This window comes from Rhipicephalus sanguineus, chromosome 1, assembly GCF_013339695.2.
Source record: "Rhipicephalus sanguineus isolate Rsan-2018 chromosome 1, BIME_Rsan_1.4, whole genome shotgun sequence".
NCBI classification, from domain to species: domain Eukaryota; kingdom Metazoa; phylum Arthropoda; class Arachnida; order Ixodida; family Ixodidae; genus Rhipicephalus; species Rhipicephalus sanguineus.
In genome coordinates this window covers 247201190-247226141 of record NC_051176.1, presented here as the reverse complement: position 1 = coordinate 247226141, position 24952 = coordinate 247201190, and the positions used below count along the sequence as shown (strand labels likewise).

Sequence of the window (24952 nt, the reverse complement as noted above, 5' to 3'; positions counted from 1 at the left end):
TTTGTTTATGTTGCTAAGGCCTGCAGCAGGAGCGGCGCGCGAGGAGCTGCGGTTTCCGTGCTCCGAGTGTGGGGAGCTTCTATGCGGACCAGACTAAATCAGCACGGTAACCTGTGCGGTGGGTTACTCGTGGAATAATTTCTTTCAAGATGTAGTGTTACAGCTCCGCGAATTTTGCGTTTGGTAATTCTAGTCCAACTCGAGAGTGGGAGGACCCACGAGCGTTTGCGAGAACTTTTTGGTGATGCCATGACCAAGCCGGACGCAAAGACTAATCAAAATTCAAGGACCGTTGGCCCATCAAGTCGTGGAAGCTTTTTCGAGAGATCTGGCTTTCCGAAGAAGTATCGCCGAAGCGCTGTTGTTTGAGCCCTGCTTGCTGGATTGTTTATAATAAGTGCCACCGGCAGCGATGGCCTCGTCCGTGCATCAAAACGGCAGCGTACCTATTGCCTTGTCGTGCCTGCCTGAGATTGAACAAATCATTCGGAAATTGGAACATGGCACGCCACTTATCAAGTTCTACCAGAAGGGTCGGCCTGAGAAAAGGACTTTCTCGATCAAGCTGGAAACGCGGCAGGTCATTTGGTGGCGGCCAGTCACCGGGCGTACAGTGGAAGAAGGAGCGGGTTAGCAATATCCGAGTTTTTTTTCATTTCATCATTTAATCGTCATCCAATCATCCTTTCTTCTTTTCGCTCCCCATTCAGCAAAACTAAGGGGTGCAGTTTTGGTTGCGTTGTACGATTTCCGAAAAACTTACACGGAGCCGTTGTAAATATCATTATGTATTGTGTTTCGGAAGTCGTTTTTTTTTTTTTTCTTTCTCGTTTTTCGTGCTGGTTAGTGTGACTAAACATCCTGGCCTTTGTTTTCGGGCCGGTAAAAAAAAAATTAGTCAAAACTATATTGTAGCAAGAGTGTTATGGCAGTAGCATAGCTTAGCTATATCAAGCTATGCTACTGCTTAATGCGTGTGTATATTGTTTAATTATTTCCGTTGATCGCTTATTGATAGGTATGTGCGAGCAGTGCTTTCAGGAACTGAACCACGTAGCAGTGCAACTGCTGAATTGATAAACAGTTGCTAAGTGCTCACATGGTTTCTTGAATAGTTTTCAAGCACTGTGCTAGGTATACCTATCTTAGAATGAGGTTTTAATTAGTTTAAATGAGATTTTCATTTAAACGAAAATGCATATATTTGTCAAAGCGATCTAAGAACAACTCAGTGCAGCTGGCACGTTTTAATCACACAGTTGATAAAGCACTTACCAACTACAGAATCATTTCAGATACTTACATGTAGAAAGCTTTAAATTAGGGGTGTGCAGATATCAAATTTTCAATTACGAAGCGAATTCGAATAATGAAAACCAAGTGCGAGTCGAATTTTTTCTAATATTATCGAATACAAATAGTGCAACTACTGACTTTTGCAAACAATTTTTTTTTGCCAACCAGACATGAAAAAGTAAGTCTCCTATATAGCAAATAGCATATGAGAAATTTATGCATTGTACAACACTGTTGCTTGACAGTACCCCCGCAGGTCACAATCTATCCACTAGCCCACATTGTGGTGTTCTTCGTAATCAGATTGTGGTTCTGGCATGTCAAGACCAAGAATTTAATTAAAAGCCAGTTGTAGTTTTAGCTGGCATAAAATGTCCATATCTACTGACAGGGCTGCATATTTCCACAATATGAAGCAGAGGCTATGATGGAATCCTGTTGGGATGGAACTTGATCAAATAAAACAAGACATCAACCACAAAATAATTAGTACATGTTAACATATCAGTTCCTACATGGGAGCATTGGTCACAAATGAGGCTAAAAATGATGGAACAGTCACTTCATTATGCCATGTGAAATATACAAGACACCTAGCTTAGACAGACAGCAAGTTTCCATCATTTCAGTTGAGAGTATTCCTCTATGCCCGAATACAAAGTAATGCAAGAGAATAATGCATGTGACAATGCTTGTCTTAATCACGTGTCTGATCTCGGCTAATAGCATATCCTGACAAAACACAGTGTTCAGCAAGTGCACTCGATGACATGGGCGTCGTCAGGGGGGTGCAAAAGGGGCACTTGCCCCCCTCAAGCCACACCAGCACTTGCTACCACCCAAGCCACACCAGCGCTCTCCCCCTCTCCCAGCCGCGATGCAACACAGGCTTGCACCCCCCAAAATAAAATCCTGCCGACGCTCATGCTCGATAATGCATGTTGCTTTCTGAGGTCGTTTTGGTGCTACTTGATTTTCCTATCAAAGTTGCTACTTTTGGCGATATAAATGTGCAAACAATCTGCACATGGAATGGAATGCATGACACCCAGGAATTTTTCTCATAAGTTCTTGTTGAAGCTTTCAGCTCAGTGCATTTTAATAATTTTATTATTGAACTGTTGTTATTAATAGCTTTATTAGTGAATTGGTACAGTTCATAGTTAGCAGCTTATGACTGTTGTGCAGCAGAAAAAGTCCATGAAGCTCACTTTGTTGTCTAAAACAGATAATGGAGGAGTTCAAAGTAAAAACAATGGGCATGCTATTCTGTGAATAACACCATAGAAGACAATTTGTAGGTTAGATCTCCACTGGTAGTGAGTTGTAGTCTATATTTATTTATATTTTCATAATTAAGAATATGCAGTTATGTTGTTATTTAAGTACTGCCAAATCACTGTCGAATCCTTGTGACAGCATGAGTATAAGAATGCCACTGCTCATGAAGCTGTGAAGCTTATTGGAGATCTAACTTGCATTCATTTTTATTTATACATTTCAATAGAGGAGCACTTTATTTCCTCTTTGCTTACCGTAGGTATTTTGTCTGTTCATATAGTTGTCATTAAAAATTGAGCCCCGCTTTTCCCCCAACTCTACCGTCTCGATACTGTGCCTTTGGAGCAAAGGCATATACTTTCGGTTTACCCTTTCATGATTTTGTTGTGGGTTAAGGCCTTTTTGTTTCAGCTTCACTTTTCACTAAGTTTCGTGAAAATGTGCATCCTTTGAAAAACTAAGATTAAGAACAAGATGTTCAGAGTTTTAAAGGATGGCTATTCAGTTCCATCGGGGGAGATAAATGGCAAAATATTTAATGTTTTGTTTGAAAGTGTTAATGTATGTGGCTCTACCAATCAGTATTAGCACACATTACACACAAACTTGTCTAGTTCATTTGAACGCTATCTTAACATTAAATTTTTAAAATGATCATTTTTGAAACCAAACAATCGTAATGAATCCGTCTGTATTTCAGTTGACCTACGAGAAGTGAAGGAAGTCCGTTTGGGACGAAACTCAAAGATATTTGATCGGTGGCCAGAAGATGCTAGAAGATGGGACCCTGCCCAGTGCTTTGTTATATTTTATGGCAGTGCCTTTCGCCTCAAGACATTGTCTTGTGTCGGTAAGTAATATATAGCTTGATACCTTGTGTGCACAAACTTTGTTGACATTGCATGTAATCTTGCTGAGCATGCAACTATCAGTGTAGATTGTTCTTTATATCATTTTTTCCAGATATCTGTGCACATAATATGCAGCCAGATTTCAGATCCCTCCCCTCCCTTCCCCTGCTTTGGCTGGCTACTACAACTGCTCTGCTACTTTATTAAAGACTGTTCAATTTGAAACCTTTCAATCTCTAAGTTCAACCTCTTTCTAAGTAACACATTACCAGGCTTTAAATTCAAATGCTATTTGTTACGATATGTTGCTGAGTTCTTTATTCTTTTTTTTTCAGGTTTTAATCTGAAACTATAACCAAAAGTTAAGATTTGTGCTAATTAACTTTTAAAAGAATAATGTTCCTTGGACGATATTTCCTATATTTTGCTGTCATTGTCCCTTGACGACATCTTGTGATCAACATAAAAGTCCTCTGAATCAGAGTTTACAAGAAATTGAATTTTTGCATCATTCAAAAAACCTTATGGGCCTGTTGTGTTGGTGCACCAACTAGAAAAATGAGAGATATAAGGAACACCTACAGTCACTATAATATTCAAAAAGCTAAGCTCACAAAGCTTTGTTGTACTCTGTGTCATAGAAAAACAATACAGACCATAAATTTTATTTTAATTAACTTCTGAGTAACAGCACAACCAGTGTACAGTTGTTTTACATTCTGAAATTATCACAGACATGGCTGAAGTTATGAATTGGTAGCAGAATGAGTTACAGGTAGGATATGCATTGTTGGCATATCCTGAAATGTAATATTAATAAATCCTTTCTCTTGGTGGGTTGGTTAGAACAGGTAATGACGGGGAACTGCAACTTGGGCAGATCGGTGCAGCATTTGGTCACAATGGTTACGTTTACATTATAAAAGACTAAAAGATGAACGTAATGGTTGTGTTAAAAGAAAGACAGGTAGCGATTTGAGATTAGGAAAGACGGTAATTTCTGCAACCCAAATAAGGGCGTACTATCGGCGTCACATGAAACACGAACAGTGGCAAGTTTTAGCAATGGTATAGTGCACACCGTCCACTCATCACCATTGACAGGCACGCACATCCAGTTTGGCAGCACTACGCCATCCAACTATAGTGCAATATTTTCGCTTCTTTTCTAGTTCTGATATTTGAAAAAAAGAAAATAAAATTAAAGGAAATAAAATTGAAGCAACCAAAAGCACTCTGCATTATCGCCATATCGCCATATCAGAACTAGAACAGAAGCAAAAATATCGCACTATAGGGGGATAGCACAGTGCTGCCAAACCGGACGTGCGTGCCTGTCACTGGTGATGGCTGGAGGGCGCGCACTATACCATTGCTAATGCTTGCTGCTGTTTGTGCTTCCTTTGACGCCGATAGTACAGTGCTGCATCTTGAAAGCAGGGGAGTGAAAAGTAGAAGCCAGAGAGGAAAGGAGAGGCCAGCTTTCGAGACGAGTGCCCATACACTACTGAACACCAGGTCATGGTACCCCTCTCCCCATTAGAAAACTGGTGGGTGCCTGGCTGCAGTGGGAATTGAATCCAGTACCCTCCAAGAGTGGATGCGGATGCTCTAGCACTCCTACACCACTGTGGTGTAGAAGTGGTAGCATAACGGCACTACAGCATAAAAATGCTGTAGTGCTTTATGATTTAAAAAATGACGCCTGCAGACTTGTGCAAGCTTAAGGTATAACAACCTAAATTTAAGTGAAGCAGCTTTACACATAAGTAGGTCGTTCAATCTGATGCCCTCTTTGTTTTCATTTTAAAGTGGTTTCCCAGCAAGGTGACATTCCTGTTTTCTATGAAGCTTTTTCACGACCCTCACGCATTCTCCTCGCCACCTCCATGTACTGTGCAACAGCCACAGCTGTTGCACTGGCTGCATTGAACGCACAGCTGCTTACAGTTAGTGTTCTCAGATTAGCACTTCCAAACTTGAAAAGGTATTGAAGCATAAAGCGTGTTCCATATAAGTGTTACAGAGTCAAGCCGAAATGCTGCCTTGTTTACTTACAGCAGCAATTCATAAATTAATTTTATTGCTTACAGCAATATGTTTGAGGCTGTGATGCCAGTTTGGAAACTCTTTATGGTGTGGACATTGAACTTAAAACTTAGAAAATTTTGCAGCATGTTCCTCCCAATGCACACTTTATTTCTAGAAAGTTTAGCTTTGTTGGTTAGTAAACTTCTTTTTAGCCCTGCAACAATCATCTGGAAGAAGCACAGATAATGCAAGGGTGGTCTTGGCTTTTTAATACAGTTGGCATTCAAAGTTTACCATCCATATGATTGTGATTCATTGAACATTTTATTTTCCTGAAAGATATGATAAAAGCTGACTATTTTCACAGCCTGGTAATGCAGCTTGGTATTTTGGTTTCCAGCCTGCACTAGCATATGCAAACAACATAGAATTGTACAGTTTTGCTGGCTACAGTCACAAACTGCTTGGAAATTTAGCATTTTCTGAGACCTCATGGTCCATAAATGTTAGGCACCAATTCTGCGTGACAGAATAAGTGTAGGCAGTTTTGAACAGATGATGACAAGGAAGGGGACACAGAATAAATAATTAACTTTCAACATATCTTTATTTCAAAAACTGCGCACAGTGAGTGCCGGTGTATCTGTGTGTCTATCTGTGCATGTGTGTGTATGCACGTACAATTCGCCGCATTGCGTGCATGTCTGACAAGTCATAATACCACCCTAAGATTTCAGTCCAGGCTTTTTTATGTGGCTACTCCTTCGTTGTTGTGAAGGAAAAATAAATTCAAACTGATATTGTAGTCAAAGACCTGTGAAATGCTAACTGTGATGTATACACAGTGTGGTGAAGTTATGCATATATGTATATATTTTGAGATATTGAGCAGTTTTTCAAATGAATTTTTGTTGAAAGTTTACACTCATAATATGGACGTCACCTTCCACATCCTTTGTTTAGCACCACAAACACTTCTGAATTACATGCTTCGTAATTTTCCAAAGTGCCCCCCAAGCATCTGCGCATTGAATTTTCTCCTGCATGCTCCTTGCAAGTCATACTTTAGTCCTACCAAGTTTCTCCTTCATATGCACAATTGTTCTGTAATGATGCACTCTCAAGGAGTGCAGTTAAAAAAACTACTTTTTGTACCTAGTTTTACCAACAAACTTCTAACTTTCCTCACCCATCATCCTTGACATGGTCAACATACCGTGCAAATTTCATAGTATTGTCTTGAGCGATTCCAGTAGTAAACTTCTGTCAACATTTAGAGAAGATATACTCTGCTCTATCCTGCTGCAGTAACAGTTTCGCATCATAATTTCATAGTCTTGGTTGTTACAGAAATATTATCTCACCGGCATCTGTATTTTACATGTCTATGACAGTATATAAAGTTATGTTCTCTTCTACATTTGCATCAAATCAGAGGTTATGTTGATTCCTTGTCGGGTAGACGTCGGGGATGAGGAAACTGCAGGCAACTGCCTGCAGTTTCGTCATCATTACTTTCATAATGAAACAACTCTATTGTTTATGACACAGCTACATCAGCCAAGGATTGTGAACAGTGGATCAATGGGATTCGGCACTTGGTTTCTGATACCTTATCTGCATCCTATCCACTTCAAGTTGAGCGATGGCTGCGCAAAGAATTTTACGGCATGCAGAATCCACGAAATGTGTAAGTTGCTATTTCAATGTAAAAATGTGGCCCATGTTTGTAGATAATGGTGTAAAAGTATGCAAACTTGCAAGGAAGAGCACTGCATGCAGTTAACAAGGTTACAGCTTTTTATTTCTGTATTATTTTACATTGTTGCCCCATCTGGATGTATATTGACATATTTTTCCACTTTTGGCATACTATTTGCTGTATTTTTTTTGTTGTTGTTATGTGCACCAGATTGGCATATACCTAGTGTGGTGACTTGCTTTCAGGTGAAACTGTACAATGTTAGTGAATTTCATTCCTCAGCAATATCCCACCAAAACTGCACTGAGCCTATTCTTCCAAAAACTGCAATTTCTCATAGAGGTTAGCAAATATATTCTGCAGAAGCCTACAAGGTGGAGAAAACTTCATAAAAGGGAAATATTTTCACCCACTCATTTTCTAGCACACAGCTACAAAAGGAATTAATGTGGATTTTTCAGAAATAAAGTTTCTTAGTTGACGAAAAATTTTTTATAGTCCGAAACTCAACTTCTAACGAATTCTTCATCAACTAGGAAGCTTTCTTTCTGAAAAATCTTTATATATATTTTTCTCGTAGCTTTATGCCAAATTGTCATCCATGAAATAGGTATATGACAATATTTCTCCTTCCTGAAAAGGTTTACTGATGGACTAAATAGAGCAACGAAGCAGTTGCTGTTTTATAGATGTTATTAGGTCATTTCTCCTAAATATATGTAATGAATGGTCAGTGTGTCCCAAAGTGGAGTGATTATGGCAGCAAAATATACCCATACACAAGTGCCCCTGGGCTGATGTGGTATAATTTTCTCCGTGCATTTAATTTTCTTGAATAACCTCAACTTGTTGCTTGATTGATTATTCACATTCATGTCCTAGTATACTATTGATAATTAACACTGTGTGCTGTGCATGCTGTCCATTGTGTACTGTGCATTGTAGTGTGTTGGTCATCTGGTACTTGGCTGCAATGCCATAACACTGTAGTGTATCACGGTAGTTTCACTGTAGTATGATGTCAAATTTCAGGATTGATTCACTCAAGGTTTAATGTCTCGAAGCAGTGCCAGATCTGTCAAAGACACTAGTGAAGGGCTCTGAAAAATTTTTTTGCAACCCAGTGTTCTCTAATATGTACTTTTACAGGTTATTTAAAATATTTAGAATACACGAGTGTTTTTGGTATCCTACTATTATGAGACAGCGACCTCAATTACTAGGGATTGAACCTGTGACCTTGCGTTCAGCAGCACAATGCCGCCATAGCCACCAAGTCCCACAGGACGATTTTCTAATGGTGTTTAATTTTGTACATCTCAAGCATAATCCTAACATAAAAATGACGTTAGTTTTTGACTATTTCTCTTAAAAACTGCTTGGATAGAACGCTGACGACTAGCGAGTACTATAATGCTCCAAACTATGGACTTGTACGACATATATAGTACCTGCGTGGAATATTGAAAAGGTGAATAGTATTTATCTTTTGAATATTCTAAACAGGTACTATATATGTTATACAAGTCCATAGTTCGAGGCATTTCTTAATCTCTCTCTCTGCCTCTATTTCTGAAGTTTTCATATTGCAAAGGTGTTTGTTGTAGGGTGGCCACCTTTCCCCGAAAATAAAACCGTCCCTTCGGAGGAAGGGGGGGGGGGTAGCAAGAGATGAGATATAATGTTGAACAACAGACACCATGGTAAATCTTTGGCATGCATGCAATTTATTGTAACATTAATTGCTTTCCTTGAGCGAAATAAACTTAATGTACGTGTGCACAAAAGCACAACACTGAGCTAACCAACTAGCCTAATGGCTGCCATAAAAATACCTGTGATTAAGATGATGCTTGTACTAAAAGTAAGTGAGGTTTTGGTCGTTGCTCTGAATGTGCTGCACTTAAAAGGAACGGCACGTACTTCGTCCATAAAAAGCCCTTCTTTGCATTTGAATCCACCAGGCCAGTGTAGAGACGCAAATGAACCTTAAAATGTATACAGCGCATATGCCAAAAAAATATAGGATATAAATACACATGCAATAATATGTTCTATTCCAATGATTGCTGCACTTGAAGGGATCATAAAAACTGGTTGACTAATAGCGTAAGAGTTTGGGTGATTGATGATAAATATTTACTGCCGTAGTTGTTGAACTGAGGCTTATAAAACACCCCAGAAAATAAAGAACTGTGATTTTATGACAAGAAAACCAGCCCACTATTAAAAAAACCGGCTGGGCTGGTCTAAAACTGGACAGGTGGCAACCGTAGTTTCTTGATAGTTGTGCTCTGTGTCTTGCAGCACATAGTTATAGTATAGAGCAATGTGTAGGGCAAGTCTGGCCCGAAAGCTTGGGCCCAGCCTGCCCCACCAACGAGGCTTTGGTCTGGGTAAACAGTTGTTGACATGGGCATGGGCCAGGCTCGGGGATGTAAGCTTTGGGCCCAGGTCTGGTGAATAGTATTTGGCTCTGCCCATAGAATAGCTTTGGCTCTGTCCATGATAGGCCTGGGCATGCTATTTGCAACTTTGGAAAGCAGCAGGCTATAACAACTGCCGATGAAAACTTTTACGTCAGTGCCATCTGTCTATTTCTGGGCAAGTAGGAGCAGGTAATCGTAACACAGCATATGTGCTCAGCACAGATCAGTGTACTTTAGCGGCACTCTATGATCACTGGGAAAATGGCACCAGTCATCACTCTCGGCTGCTGTATACCAGCATTTTTTTTTCCATTTCGCAACTCTGGAAAATACTGCATAGCACAGTTCTCAGGTTAATAAGAGTTTGGTTTTCTATAGGTGATAAATAGAAGTAGTGTGGTGAGTATGACAGCAAGCCTGCCTATGAATAAGGGTAAGCGCATTTGCCAGAAGTGAGTAGCAGCAAAAGAGGAGCTTGAAGAGTGGCAAGACATCACAGATTCGGAACAAAATGTGGTCATGTTAGATATTTACCTTGTAAAAAAAAATGGGAAACAATTTGAACTGTGGAAGACTCGCTGCAAAATAAAATGCCCAATAATAATTGTTGGGCTTTTATGTCCCTAAACCATGATATGACAAGGAGGGACGCCGCTGTGGAGGGCTCCGTAAATTTTGACCATCTGGTGTTTTTTAACGTGCACCTAAATTTAGGTACACAGGCCTCGAGCATTTCGCCTCCATCGAAATGCAGCTGCCAAATAAAATGCCGAGGTTGCCGTCACTTGCCCATAGTATCCTTCATATAGCAGCTTCTTTCAAGCAGCCATAGTACCTATTCAAGTAAATATCAGCTATTTTTCAAGGGCAGGAGATGCACCTAAAGGCAGTTTTGCTGCACCAAAATGTTCAAATTTTTGGCAGCGCTTATTAATGTGCCATTTTAGATTACTTTACTTTTTTCAATTTTAGCCTGTGAAGTGCACTACTCTGTCATTCCTAATGAAACATTTGCACCATTGTATGGTTAATGGCAGGCAGCTGAAAACCATTATACTGCGCCTAAAGAAAAAAAAAATTTTCTTTTGAAGAATTAGGTTAATCATTTGTCTTATGGACTTTTCAGGATAACCCTGAAGGATCTCAAAGCCTTCTTTCCAAAAGTAAATTGCAAGCTATCCACAAGCAAATTGAAAGAGTACTTTCAAGTAAGTATTTTTCTGCATTTTTCTGGCTTTTGGGTCACACTCGCTTGGGTTCAGAGATGCTGCTCAGCTCTATGATATGTATCTTATTTTGTTTATTTGTTTCCCAAGAGGCATTTCTTGTCTGTATTTAATGCATGCCAACACTTAAGAATTGCACTCTGGTTTTTATGATGATTCAGGCAAATTTACTTTCCCATTCTCAGGAGTCCAAGGTATCGCGATCTAAATGTACCATTAGTGATGCACATCATTCATGCCACAAACAATGCACCGACTGAATTTTATTTCCTAAAATGGGGCCACTTTGTGATGCTTCAAGCAACACAAAAGTAGTTTCATTTAAAACACTCATACTGTATTGCCAATAATTGATTGTGCAGACATCTGGAATCCTTTCACCGATGTTAACATGAATAAACTATCTAAAGTACAAATCAAACCTCTATAACCTTGATTTCCTTGCGTAAAGAAAATAATTTGAGTTGTAGTTATAAATGCTTGTAGTGAGCTAAGAGCATCCAAAATTACTCCCTCATCATTTCATTACCCCTGGTGAGGTTTGTCAACAGGGCTGCTAGCACAAAATAGTGTCTTCATATTGGCATGTTTTTGCGCTAAACAAGCTCAAACAATCAACATTGCAGAGATGGTGATCTCAATTTATCTGCTTATTCAAATGGATACAACTCGCGGGGTTTTTTCAGGTGTTCACCGTCCTGTGCTCAAGTAAAGTCCACGGCAATATTGTTTGCAGTATTGCTGTATTTTTGTTTCGTTCTTTCAGGGCTGTGGTACACAATCTTTACCACTCTTCTGTGACCGCTAGCATTGATTTTAGCACTATATTTGATTAATAAAACAACTAAATATTTGTTCTGCTTAAAATAAAGTAAACAAAGAGTAATATTTTGTGCCTATAAATTTCAGGAGGTTGATACCAACAGAGCTGGTGAAATTGGCTTCGAAGGTTTTGCATCACTGTATCACAATTTGATGCATGATGAGAAGGTAAGCTGCCCAAGCACGTTCTCTCTTGTTATTAGCTCGTAGAGCAAAATTTATGTCTGCTTTAAGCCCATTGAAACAGAAGATGGACAGAATCATTCTGTATATGAAAACTGTTTATAGCTAGTAACACAAGAGATATTGGCGCATGAGAAGATGACTCAAGCACCTTTTAGTTACTGATTGATGTTCTAGGTTTGAGTTCTAAGATGAGCACTATGCTGATATGGCCTGCTCATCATCCTGTTTTATGAAGAGAAGCACTGTTTTCGGGATCGTTGAGGCTGCTTGAGCAAAAGAAAAGGCTGGGGACATATTTAGTAATTGAACTTGAAGGCACGTGAAAGCTAAATACTGTTGAATCCAAGTGCAGAATACATGAAAACTGTTGTAGGTGTGTGTGTTGTATGTGCATGTGTTGATGTGTGTATGTTTATGCTATTGAATTACAACTTTAGTAGGCCCTTTGCAGTGAGATCTTGTATCTGTCAAGCCAATTTGGGAGGTTTAGTAAATTTTTTTGGAAAGTTCTTCAGCTTCCCTTTAATGAACCAGTGAAGTGGGACATAACCTTCCTTTGGCCTTTTCACTCCTTGAAGTGTGAAACCATGTTTTTTAGCAACCAACAGTAAGAGGACTTAAATTGCAGCATAGTGCTGCATTTAAAATGTGACTGCACAGTTTGTAGGAGACATGTAAGCATGACCCAATAAGGCAACATACATATGACAAAACTCCATTGTGAAAGTAGGCTACATTAGAGGTGTGCACGGGCTCCGGGTAGCCCGAAAGCCCGAGCCCGACCCGGCCCGCGGGCCAGGCTCGGGCAGGCCGACGTATTTTCACCTCGGGCCCGGGCCGGGCTCTGGCTACTTGGAGTTTTATCGGGCCGGGCTCGGGCCCGGTGCAAAGCCCGACTCAAGCCCGAAATATAGAGAATGAGCGGGAATTGTTCTCCAGCACGCATACAGCACCCTTTCCGCGACCGCCCTTTACCGCTTTTCCTTTCCATTCGCTACTTTAAACAAAAGGGGAGCAGGTAAAGCACTGCCTCTGTTGCACTCCGACAAACAGAGAAGTAACACCACCTGAGTTCGTGGCGGCGCCACGCGACTGTTCGCGTGTCTGTCTACTTGTATAGCAAAAGTACCGCGCTGTCGCAGGTATGCAATGCAAATAAAATATTTGTTGCATGTTGGTACGTAGAACGTTTACCATTGTCTCGCAGTATTTTTTATATGCACGTGCATAATTATTACGTTATTTCTTGGTGTACAGCTGATGTGCTTAGTACGTCGCTGATCTCCATCCGGTTCGGGTGTTTTGTGACTTCCTGGTGATGAGCGACGGTTTCCAGATGTGAAAAAACCGAGCGATCGCGCGATTCCAACCATGCGATACATCGCGCGAACGGCCCGTTTCGTCGCTTGTCGCTGTCGCGTGCATTTTGCCGCATATATGGTTTGGCCTTTACTCGTAACTACTCTACGCGAACTCTGTCAGCACGCAAGAAGAGTGGATGTGACTCGCCGGCTGTCTCGCGTTCCGTTTTTCCTCCGCCAGCCAAACCCGGTAAAAAGGACAATAAAAAAATTCCCTTAATTTTGTGAAAAAATCGCTCGGTATAGAAATGCATTACCTGCTCGTTCAAATGTCGTTCAAAAAGCCGGGCCGGGCCGGGCCGGGCCCGGGATTGTGTTTTCGTACGTCGGGCCGGGCCGGGTGGGCTCGCAGCCCTTTGCCGTCGGGCTCGGGCGGGCCTTCGACAAAGTAAGCGGGCCCGGGCCGGGCTCGGGCTCGGAAATACGGCCCGTGCACAGCTCTAGGCTACATGATGGGCCACAATTCACCAACAGGTTTGGCAAATACATCATGCAATTTGACTAAGGAAAAAACTTATAAATAAACCAAGGAATCAGTTGAAAACTGGCACTCTACTATTGCAATATGTGCTGTGTAAACCTCAGATTCCATCCCAGAGGACGCTTTAAGCATATACATCCAGCCTGCCATAAGGACCATGCAAGGCCGCAGGACTGTGTAAATGTATATTTTTTAGGTGGTTCTAATAAAACACTGACTTTCTTTACGATATTAAAATTTGCGTAGTAGTACCTGACAGTAATGAGTGGAACATGGCTATCAGGTAGGGATGGGGGGCGAATAGTAAATTTGAGGTTCGAAGCGAATCCGAAGCGAATAGTGATTTGGTCGAATTATTTCGAATTGAATAGTTTGAATAGTAATTACCGCATATTATTAAGAAAAATGCACACTTTTGTCATAACCCTTGCACAATATTTTTAAGGATTGGAACTAGGTATGAGTGAATGTCACTTTTTTGGTTTGAAATGAAGTGGAAGCAGCCTTGAATAGTATCAAGATTTGAATAGCAGTAGGGTGCAAGTTATAAGTGGTGCAATGCATTACAATTTAAAAATTACTATACTTAGCGCATATAAGCCCATATAACACGCTTTAAACTTAAAAAAAAAAAAATGTATGTTTAACCTTGAAGTGTGGCTTCGCGGCCCTGCAGATTTCCCCTGGATGGGTTGTTTCACGGCACAGCAACTAGACGCTGCAGTGAAACCACCTTTACAGGGGGTTATGTGCGGTCAAATGTATACATATATTCGTTCATTTCGAATACTTCGAAATTTCGAATAATCTAAATTTGTATCGAAGCGAATTCGAATACTGTAATATTCATTTGAATAATCGAAACGCCCGAATATTCGCCCATCCCTGCTATCAGGTTCTTACAAAATGGTTTGATATTCAATGTTTTCATTCTATTTATTATGTGCCGCCTTGGTTGTATTAATGTTAAGGACTAAGTATCACATTGCCAAGTGTTTAGACCATTGATGCCAGATAGTGATACCATTGTTGAAGCATTCTGCTTGTGTTCCTGACACTTTCTGCTCTTTCCAGCTGTTCACTGATTTCTTCAAAACATACACTGATGAAAATGGAAAAGTCACCCTAAAGGCTTTCCAAAAGTTTCTCGTTCAGGACCAGAAGGTAAATTATCTAGCCATGTTATGCTTCTTATTCATCAGTATTTGACACTGTGTAATGTTGTAGGGCATGTTTCTTGAGTCCACTGAAAAACAGAACACAGGGATCAAAGTTCTTAAAAACTAAACACATTCGGAGTTATTGCAAAATAATATTTTTTGGGGAAGCTGATTAAAGTACTTTCGAAGTTATTTCAGGGTTACTCTCAGCCATTACTGAGAGATGACTCAACCAACGACTGAAAAAAAAAATTTTTTTGTTTACTAATACAAAGCCATCACAGTCTTGCTGACCACTGTAAAAGAGACAAGTTGCATGGTGATGTTTGATGAGAATGGGATCTTGCCCAGTTCTGCTGTCAAAACTTGATACATTTTTGTAGTTTGCATCTTTGCAAAGGTCAATGTGTACATTGGAACACTTTCGATCACTTTGGACAAGAAAGGAATAGCCATACTTTCTAGTTTGATCCTGCAAAAATGAAGATTACATGGAAGCTTATAGCGCTTCAGTGTTTTTCAACCTCCTATCTGGCTTGTTATCTTTTATTTCGCTCTTTCATTTTTCCTTTTTTGTTTTTAATGCACTACTTCAGTTTTTGTGTTTTTTCATGTGAGCTTAGCTGTGCTGTGCAGCTGCCAAAAATTAGCCCTTTCAGGCACGTCAAATTTACACAGCATTATTTCAAGGCACTTCATATTTCATTGAAACAAAAATAATCCCATAATATGTTGATGTATGTGTTTTATAGTAATTAATCTGAATTAAATTGTAATTAAATATCAATTTATAATAAAGTCATTCATCTTCTGGCTTTGCATAAACAGAATCAAATCTCAGGCTAGAAATATTGTGCAGTTTCATTTATATTCATTTGATTATATTCACTTCGAGCATAGAAAAATTACACTTTTGGCGTGGCTCACGGAAAGCAGCTCGTCGTACGACTTGTCGAACATGGCAGTGCCTTCAGCAAAGTGATCATAGGCAACACTGCACTGGAAAATGAAGTTAAATGAATGCATATTTATTAATCAGAAGGTTCAATTTATCCAAACCTCATTGTATCTTGCTCTTTCTTAGCCCCTAGTCGACACAACTAGCAAAAACGAGTTGTGTACACAAATGTGCACGGAGTACCTCAAAGGTTTAGAGTTCGTAGCTTGTACATAGCCCTTCATGAGCTATCTCGTTTTGTATCATACACAGTAGGATACTAAATTGTGTTCAGCAGCTAACAAGCTCAAATATTGGCTCAGCTTAGAAATGATCAAGTTTTACTATATAGCCAAGACTTCTCATTCTTCAGTGAAGTTGACCAGTGCTGAGGTTCAGCCTTGTTAGTGTGACATAGTAGCGAATTAGAATGCTTGAGCAGACAAGGATGAAAGAAAAGAACACAGCACCGTCGTTACTGTTGTGTTCTCCTCTTTTGTCCTTGTCTGCTCAAGGCCCTTACTTCATTATCAGTTCAGGGAAGCATCATCTTTGCAATATTTCTATACAAGCATGTGCTCTTGGACAGCATTTCAGAATGAGGCCAACATAAAAACATCATGCAAAATGTATTTTTATTGGACAATTGAGAAACTAGTTCATTGCTGATGTTCGGATGGCATGCATTTAATTTTCACTCATGAGGACCACACAATAGAATCCAGTCATGAATGTGTGGTAGCTAACATGAGCGAACAGTGGCAGTTGAATCTGATGCTGCACTGACTGAGTTCCACTGCAGTTGGATCAACTCCCATAACAGACAGACATGAGAGGATGTTTTATATAATGGGGAGAGAACTTTGCATGGCCAATGACTTAGAGCTGTATAAAGAATGGCCAACGTTTCAGTGGTGTAATTATTAACTAAAATTTTATATTAAGCATGTTTCTTTAAGCGTCCTAGGCAACAGAACTATTACAGTAACTTGTAGGAATACTTGTACCATTAAAGCATAAAAACCTCAGTTTAACAAAATGGTGTACCTTCCGTTTTCTCCTTTCCTTAATTTAATTATTTTGCAATTTGCTTAGTAGAATTTTAAGACCAGTTGTCTTAGTGTACATTGACCGCTTTTGTGGACAGTTTCATATTTGTATCACCTAATGGCCAGTATGACAGCTTACTGGAGTGACATACAATATTTACTTGATTTTAGCGCGAGCACAGCTGTAACAGGAGGGACCAATTTCAGTTTATTGTAGAAAAAATAAGTCCATGAATGTGACATGAGGTCCTATGGCAGAGAAACATGGCAGCAAAATAAAATGCCTCTTTGAGCAACAAAATCACTTCACTATTCTTCGTTCAAGGTCGAGTGCTCGCTGATTCCCCCACCCCACTTATTGTGGATTCATTGACAACAAGCCACCTTGCAGCTTCACAATTTTTGAGCTCTTCTGCCATCAAAATGTCTGTACATTTGGAGTGGGCGGGCATCGTACTTGGTAGGACGCATAGCCTTATTTTGAAAAGAACTAGCTAGCACAGATTCCTGGTCAAAATCGGTACTGCGCACCAATTAAACCACTAGTATGTGTCTGGCACACACTGGAGGAATGCCCAAACTTACAGTAAAACAACCCACCACAGTGGTCTAGTTTTTTTTATGCTTGACTGCTGACCCAAAGGTCGCGGGATTGAATCCCGGCTGCTCTGGCTGCATTTGGATGGATGCGAAATGCCACGGGCCCGTGTGCTTAGATTTTAGTACATGATAAAGAACCCCAGGTGGTTGAAATTTTCAGAGCCCTCTGCTGTGGATTCTCTCATAATCATATCGTGGCTTTGGTACGTAAAACCCCAATAATTATTCTTATTAGTGCTCAAACAAGGAAACGTTTTTGACCGTTCGACTTGTGGTGAATTTGAATTTGGATGTGCATGTTCATGTTGCCATCATGTATCTCGAAGGCATTGCAACTGGAGGTTACCATCCAAATTTGGTGCATCACTTCTTTTCTTTATTTATTTATTTATTTATTTATTTATTTATTTATTTATTTATTTATTTATTTATTCTTCTTTTATTATTCACTCATAACGTGGCGGTTGACTTCAAGCAAGAAAAATCTGGAAAAATAAAACTTTCGTTACAATGGAGCAAATATGGCTTGTTTTGTCAGTGCACTTGGGAGCTGTGTAATGTAAAAATGTACTGCAGATGGGAGTTCTGCCATTCCTTTTGTCACGTCTGCTTCGACTGACTTAAGAAATCAATGGATGTAGTGGGAGAATAGTATCAACAAAAGTGACCAATTAAGAATATGACCCTTGAATGAGGAGCTGGCTGGCAGTGGTGCCAACCAGCTCCTTATTCAAGGTTCATATTACAATGTGACATGCCAAAGCATGACCATGTGCTTTAGAACTTGTTATTAGAGTCAGTGTATGGTGAAAGCTTTAACATTTTTGTGTGTCACAGTGCATTCACTGAATAAGCTTCTTGCTCCATTTTTTCTTCTTCAGGACATGGTGTTCGAGGATGAAAGGGTAGTGAGCAAGTTCATGCGTGACTATCTGCAGGACCCTCTGCGGGATGCCCAGGAGCCGTATTTCACTGTGCCTGAGGTTTGTGCCATGCTTAGTACAAAATCTCGATAAAACTTTCATGAGCCACAGATGATATGGTCAGCATTAGAAGTTTTAAGGTCTTTATTTTGTTTAAAATTAATGAGAAATAATGCCTCAACACCTGCTGAATCGGAAATTCTGCTTGTTTATTACTTTTATCAGTTGTTAACGGAGAAAAAAAGTAAGCAAAGCACCTGAAATGCAAGCTTTTTCTTTGGAGAGCGCAGAGCAACTATGCCGACAGAGTCGCGAATGGAAGTCTTAAAGTAGTACTGACTCAAAATTTTGAAGGCGAGATAACTTGTGGGATAGATTTGTGTTGACGCACGCATCATCTACGACCGTGCTCCTTTTAAAACAACATGTGTTTCTTTTGATTATTCCAGTTCCTAGACTATTTATTTTCTAAGCAGAATGAGTTGTGGGACAGTCAGCACAACAAAGTCAATCAAGACATGACACGACCGCTGACCCACTACTGGGTAGCGTCTTCGCACAACACGTAAGACTCGTGTTCTCTTTGTACATTTGCTCTTTTATGCTCATGTTCATCACTGTGACTTGTGCCTGCTAAATCTTTCCTCCTAGGTACCTCACGGGAGACCAAGTGAAGAGTGAGTCCTCTGTTGAAGCTTATGCGAGGTGCCTTGCAATGAGCTGCCGCTGCATTGAGTGTGAGTAATAGAGCTATTTGTGCTGCTTTTTCTCTGGGAAAGGCTTTCCTACATCTTCATTACGTTCTTTATAAGTGTTATCTGCTTGTAGCTCAGAGTGAGGTTCATGTTACACATTCTAAGTTAACACGGGGTTAAGAGTGGCTCAAGATTTGGTTCACTGTGTCTGCCAAAAAGGAATCTGTGTTGGCTGTGTTGACACAGCTGATCTGCTTTGAAGATAGTGCCTTCTTTGGCCTCTTTCACCCATATTCCATAATTAATTTAGTTTTTCATAATAAGGAAGGCAGCATTTAAAATTACAAGTCCACAGTAGCATTTTGTATGACATTGCACTCGAGAAAAATGCCCTAAAAACAAGTCTTTCTCATATGAATTGAAAAGGATAGCTTTTACTAATGCTAACTTTGGTGAAAGAATGCAGACTGAGAAAATTAGTTTCAAAGGTGGATAATTGCACCACCTCTTTCTTATTACATATATGGCTACAAGAATTCATTTGGAGAATATGTGGAGCCTTCTCTTTCACTTCTGTATTATGTAACAACAGCTTGAGAAATTTTTTGTGTGTATCATTTTTGAACTCTTTAGTGCACTGGCCACCATCCTTGACTAGCACTGATCGGTGCTCTTCTCCAAAGGACTTGTTCTGTGTGTGACACACGCTACGCCCAGCTTCTCTGTCCCTCACAGAATTATTTTGTAGTTGCCAATCTCAACCACACAGCTACAGAGTGCTGAGATAACATCTGCCTTCACACTTTGGAATGTGTCGTCATGCCACTGAAGAAATGCAGCCTTTCCCTTGAATTTAGTCAAAATGGTTTCACTGTTGTCGTCAAAAGCCGATGAACTTGCTGATCCTTATGTCCTAGAGTTCGAAGGCAATGACAGTGCGTATAATGACGGTGGTCAGACATGATGGCGACTTATTCACGGTCTGTGCTGCCCCTTGCTGGATGTACTTCTTGCTTTGATGAAAGGGAATTGCTTTCCAAAGTGGTTGCATAGCCAGAAGTTCGTGGGTTTGACGAAAATGAAAAAGCTAAATGAGCAAGATAATAAAAAAAAAGCAAATATAATTTTTAATATGGCCTTGCCATTTGGAAACATCATTCAAGCATATATTTTTAGTATTTTCATGATGTGGGTTTCTTTTCAAGTCTAATATTTATCTTATTAAAAAAAGGGCAGCTATAAAAATAACTTGCATTTGAATTTCTACCTGGAAATTGTGCAAGTGCAGGTTTCTGGAAATCGATGCATGAGGCATGCCAAAAGGGGAAGACAGTCCAACAGTGTCACTGTGTCCTTCATGGGCCATCACATTTTGAGATGCCTCAATGCATAACCTGAACACAAATGCCTATGAGGCATCTTGCTGTGTTCTTCAAAAGGTCACTAAAAGAAAATCGCAAGATTACGCAAACTCTAACTTTGTTGGTTAAAGCGCTGCTCTATGTAGTACCATTTTGTGATGTACCAGACCAAAGTGAGGCCTCCCAGCATCACTAATCGTAATTACAGAGGAGACATCACAGAGGACACAGAAGCCGTGTTTGTGATGGTTACTTTGCCCTTTCAGGATGCCACTTTAATTGCGCATAGAACCTAACTTTCCCCCACACATGTCTTCCAAATAAATGGATAGTTTTCAATGTTTTTGTGGCATTTAATTAACATGTTGATTCTATCAAGTGCTTTCTTAATGGCATTTTGGGGAGATTCTGCTTGAAAATAATTTGGAAGATAAAGGCCTAAAGAGCAACCAAAAGTGTCAATTACTGTCGAGTGATTTTTGTAGGCAGATTCTCCTTATGCAAATATTTTAAGTCATGTTACTAAGATTTAAAATTAGTCTTATTGCAGCAAGGACTGCAAAAAAAGAAAGCATTGTAATTTTAACCTTATACTCAAAACATGTAGATGTTTCAAGTTCTGATGCAATGCCTCTTTCTTAGTGGACTGCTGGGATGGACCGGATGGCATGCCCTATGTTTATCATGGCCACACCTTGACAACGAAAATCAGGTTCATTGATGTCATCAAGACAATCAAAGACCATGCATTTGTTGCATCTGAGTAGGTGTAACTTGTTTTCTTTTTAATCAATTGGTGCACTATGAGTATTCCCGCAGCTTAATCTGATTGTTCACTTTAAATTTCATGGGCATATAAATGTAGCAGACACTTGTGCATATGCATGTACACACTCACACAGTGTCTAAGCTAGCTTGTTCCAAGCCTCCAATAATACAGGTTTGTACTGTGCAAATGCAACCAAGTTAGTATTCTTTGTTCTTTTGAGCAACTGAAGGCTCCTTTTTCTATAAGCATTAAGTGAATAATTTGCAATAATGTATTGATCAATTCGTACAAACTTGGGGCAGCTTGAGTAGCATATAGTAGAACTCCATTAAGTACACTTCTTAGTGGACCATGGAAAACGTGTACACATGATCTGGGAAAAATTTAACATCTGGCATGATGTACAGCACTGCTAATAATAATAATAATAATAATAATAATAATAATAATAATAATAATAATAATAATAATAATAATAATAATAAAAGTATTTTATTGACAGAGGGAGCACAAATTAAGCAAAGAGCTACTCTCACACGAAACTTTTGTTGCGGGAGAGTAGCTTTTTGTTGCTAAGTTTGAGTGAAGCGACAACAAAGTAACAATTTTTTTTAATTTTCAGAATAAATTTGCATGTCTTTCTACAGAGAGCAACAGTAGCATCACTACAGCTGCTGTAGTTAGCATGGTTGGAAGTTATGATCAGCAAAATCAATACTGAACATGAGGGCATCTTCAAATTAAGGACTGTTTGTTTGTTGTATTATGGTATTCACAGTAGCTTCTAGAATACGGTCTAATGAAACTCATAATGCAAGTGTCCATCCAGTGTTTGCATCAAGGTTTTTTTACCTATTGCAAGATTTTTTGTTCTTCTAGGTACCCAGTAATATTGTCTATTGAGAACCACTGCACCTTACCACAACAAAGAAAAATGGCCAACCTATTTCAGGAGGTTTTTGGAGGTAAGCAGAGCATTATTAAGGTGAAAGCCTTATACGTCTCCTGTGAAAGTAGCCTTGAATGAAAGTACGGCGTGAGCGCAAAGCACTACAGAATATATCGTGACCTCTCAAGTGTGGCTCAAGGTTCGTGAGCTGTGCGTTCACTCCATCCCTGCGGCATTCACGTTACTAAAAAAAATTTTAAAGCGGTGTTTGCGTGACTCAGCCTACGGATGGCTATTGAGTAACGCGGAAAGGGTGCACAATGGAAAACACTGAGCCCGGGCCTAGTGGAGGAGGCAGCGGAGGCTTGACAAGCACAAAATAAGAAGCGACGAGCCAAATGGCTTGTTGGATTCTGATGTGATGTTTCAATTTTTAATGGATCGTCACTAAGGCGTTTGTCTCTAAGTCGTCTTATAGCCGTGCCACACGGGCGTTTGGAAGGCCTTCCAACTAGTGATGCAGAACTATCGATAGTATCGATAGTTTCTTTGAAACTATCGATAGTGTAAACAAACTATCGATAGTAGAACTATCTATAAACCATCGATAGTCGAATCGGTTGTACCATCAGTAATATCGCTAGCGATATTACTGCCACGCGTGTTTATTTCTTTGTTTGGATGTATTCGGGTTTCACCCACAGACAGCAGCGTTTGACGAAGACCGCGCCGCAATGTTTGAGAAGCTTCGCGATTGTTGGACATCTTAAGATTACGCGCCGGACGCGAATATTCAAAATTATTCGAGAGCTTACGCGAGCACCAGCGATAAGGCTGGAAGGTTTGATGACTGATGTATAAAAGACGAAGCGTTCTACCGATTATCAGGTTACTCGACGGCCGGTGACTGTTTTCGCCACTATCAGAGCGCTGCGTGTATCGCTTGTATTCGGAGTTTTGATTTTCTGGGCACAAGTTTGACCAAATAAAGAGCTTCGTATTTCCCAGTCTTGCTGCAGCATTCTTCACCGTCACAATCACGTGACGAACTATGCATAGTGGTGCGAATAACGATGCTGTTGCTGGCTGGCCAAATTGCCAAAATATTCGCGATAGCCTGCGATCAGCTTGGCCTTATTTATGGGCAAATTTTTGGCGAGAGATATTATTTGCACAGTGAAAATGGCGGCATATGTCCATCAATAAATTCATATTTAAAAGCAACCAGTTACATCTTACAATTGCCAAACTTTGTTCTTGATCATTTTTTTTTACTTTGAAATCATAAAATGCAATATAAAACTGAAGCCGCGCAGTTCAACCCATGCAACAGCTTCGTTTCCGCTACAGCTGAACAGTTTGACTTTATGATCATGTGTCAGCGAAGCACTCTGGTGAAGAACACAAGCATGTCAACTTTCTTGCCCTTCAGCCTGCTCATCTGGCTTCACTACGTACCACGCGCGCGGGAAACCAAGTTTATTCTGCGTTGAGTTTGCGCTGTTGATCTTTAACTATCGATAGTACTTACTATCGATAGCGCTATCGATAGTATCTTTTACCATCGATAGTTCGATAGTGACTCAGCTATCGATAGTATCGATAGTACCATCGATAGTTCTGCATCACTACTTCCAACCGATATCTATTGACTCAGTGGTCAAGCACTAGCTGCTACATGGGACGTTTCGAAGGCCATCGAGTCAATAGTCTATTGAGTCACCCCACAAGTCTATCGAAACTTCAATGGCCATTGAGCAATGGAAGCGGAAACAGTGCAAACGTGCCCTATCATTCACAGTGCGCTCGTACTCACGATTAGAATAGAAGATCTAACCAATATGCTTTAAAAGCATTACATGTGACCGTTATAAATTATTTAATAAAGTATTTTTGCCACTTAAGATCTGCGAACTGCACATACTCTCGTCAACAGCAACGTGCTTGTCTTCATCGTGCCGTCTTGCCATGTATCGCTCGCCACAGTTTCGCTGCTCAACAACTTTAAAATTAAATATGTATTCATAACTACGAATAAACAATTTTTTAAAGTGTCTAAAAAAACAACAGATATATATGTGTTTTTAAGTGGATTTAGATTACTTAACTTTCGATGACACACAAATAAAAAAATGAAGGTTGGCAGCGCCACGCAATTTTTGTGAGAAACACCTGAACCACTCAACGGCCATTCAAAACTGCTGTGTCTTGGCAAAGTTCGACCGTAATGGAGCTTGAAAGGCAGCTTTGCCGCAATACCGGGGTGTGATGAGGTGAAGCATATTGAAAATCTAGGGACCACTTTCATTCGGACGTTGTGTCTTGGCAAAGTTCGACCATAACGGAGCTTGAAAGGAAGCTTTGCTTCCGTTATGGTCGAGGTGAAGCATATTGAAAATCTGAAGGGGTCACTTTTAATCGGTTGTTGACTGTATTTGTTTTTGGGAAGTTCGAATAGTTCGAATGGTAAAATTCCAGTGCGAATCGAATCGAATAGCAAACATTATTCGAAAGATATTCGAAATTTCGAATATGCGCACACACCTAAATTTTATTTAAAATGTCGACAGCCTTTATTTATTTAGGCAGCTTCATTATGTACAGTAAAACCTCGTTGATACGAATCTCATGGGGTAACCAAAAATATTCGTATCATCCGAAATTCGTATCACCAGAAAACATGGAAAATTAGTATGCGACAAAAGAAAGTTGGCATACGCTTTAATATAGTGTTTCTCAGGGCCGCAGAGACGTCATGAACAGCTCTGAATGATTGCCAGTAAAGTTTTTAGACGCCAACGACCATACTTTTACTCGTAAATATACGGTGCATGCGCGCGTGTGTAATAAATGAGCCAGATGTGTTGTGCCCCGTGACCGCCAGTAGCCCCTTCCTAATCTTA

General features: G+C 40.0%; 1 protein-coding gene across 2 annotated transcripts in view; it reads left to right on the top strand.

The window, feature by feature from the left end:
- The window catches only part of LOC119376389 (1-phosphatidylinositol 4,5-bisphosphate phosphodiesterase gamma-1), a 64504-nt gene continuing 39552 nt past the window's right edge, over positions 1–24952 (top strand). For both annotated transcript variants that reach the window (XM_049410992.1, XM_049410996.1), the window contains exons 1-11: positions 1–629; positions 3278–3427; positions 7011–7149; positions 10717–10798; positions 11726–11806; positions 14741–14830; positions 18294–18395; positions 18785–18900; positions 18987–19072; positions 21034–21154; positions 22040–22125. In XM_049410992.1, the coding sequence (XP_049266949.1) occupies positions 413–629; positions 3278–3427; positions 7011–7149; positions 10717–10798; positions 11726–11806; positions 14741–14830; positions 18294–18395; positions 18785–18900; positions 18987–19072; positions 21034–21154; positions 22040–22125 (1270 nt within the window). In that variant the 5' untranslated portion in view covers positions 1–412. The remainder of the gene's footprint in view (positions 630–3277; positions 3428–7010; positions 7150–10716; positions 10799–11725; positions 11807–14740; positions 14831–18293; positions 18396–18784; positions 18901–18986; positions 19073–21033; positions 21155–22039; positions 22126–24952) is intronic.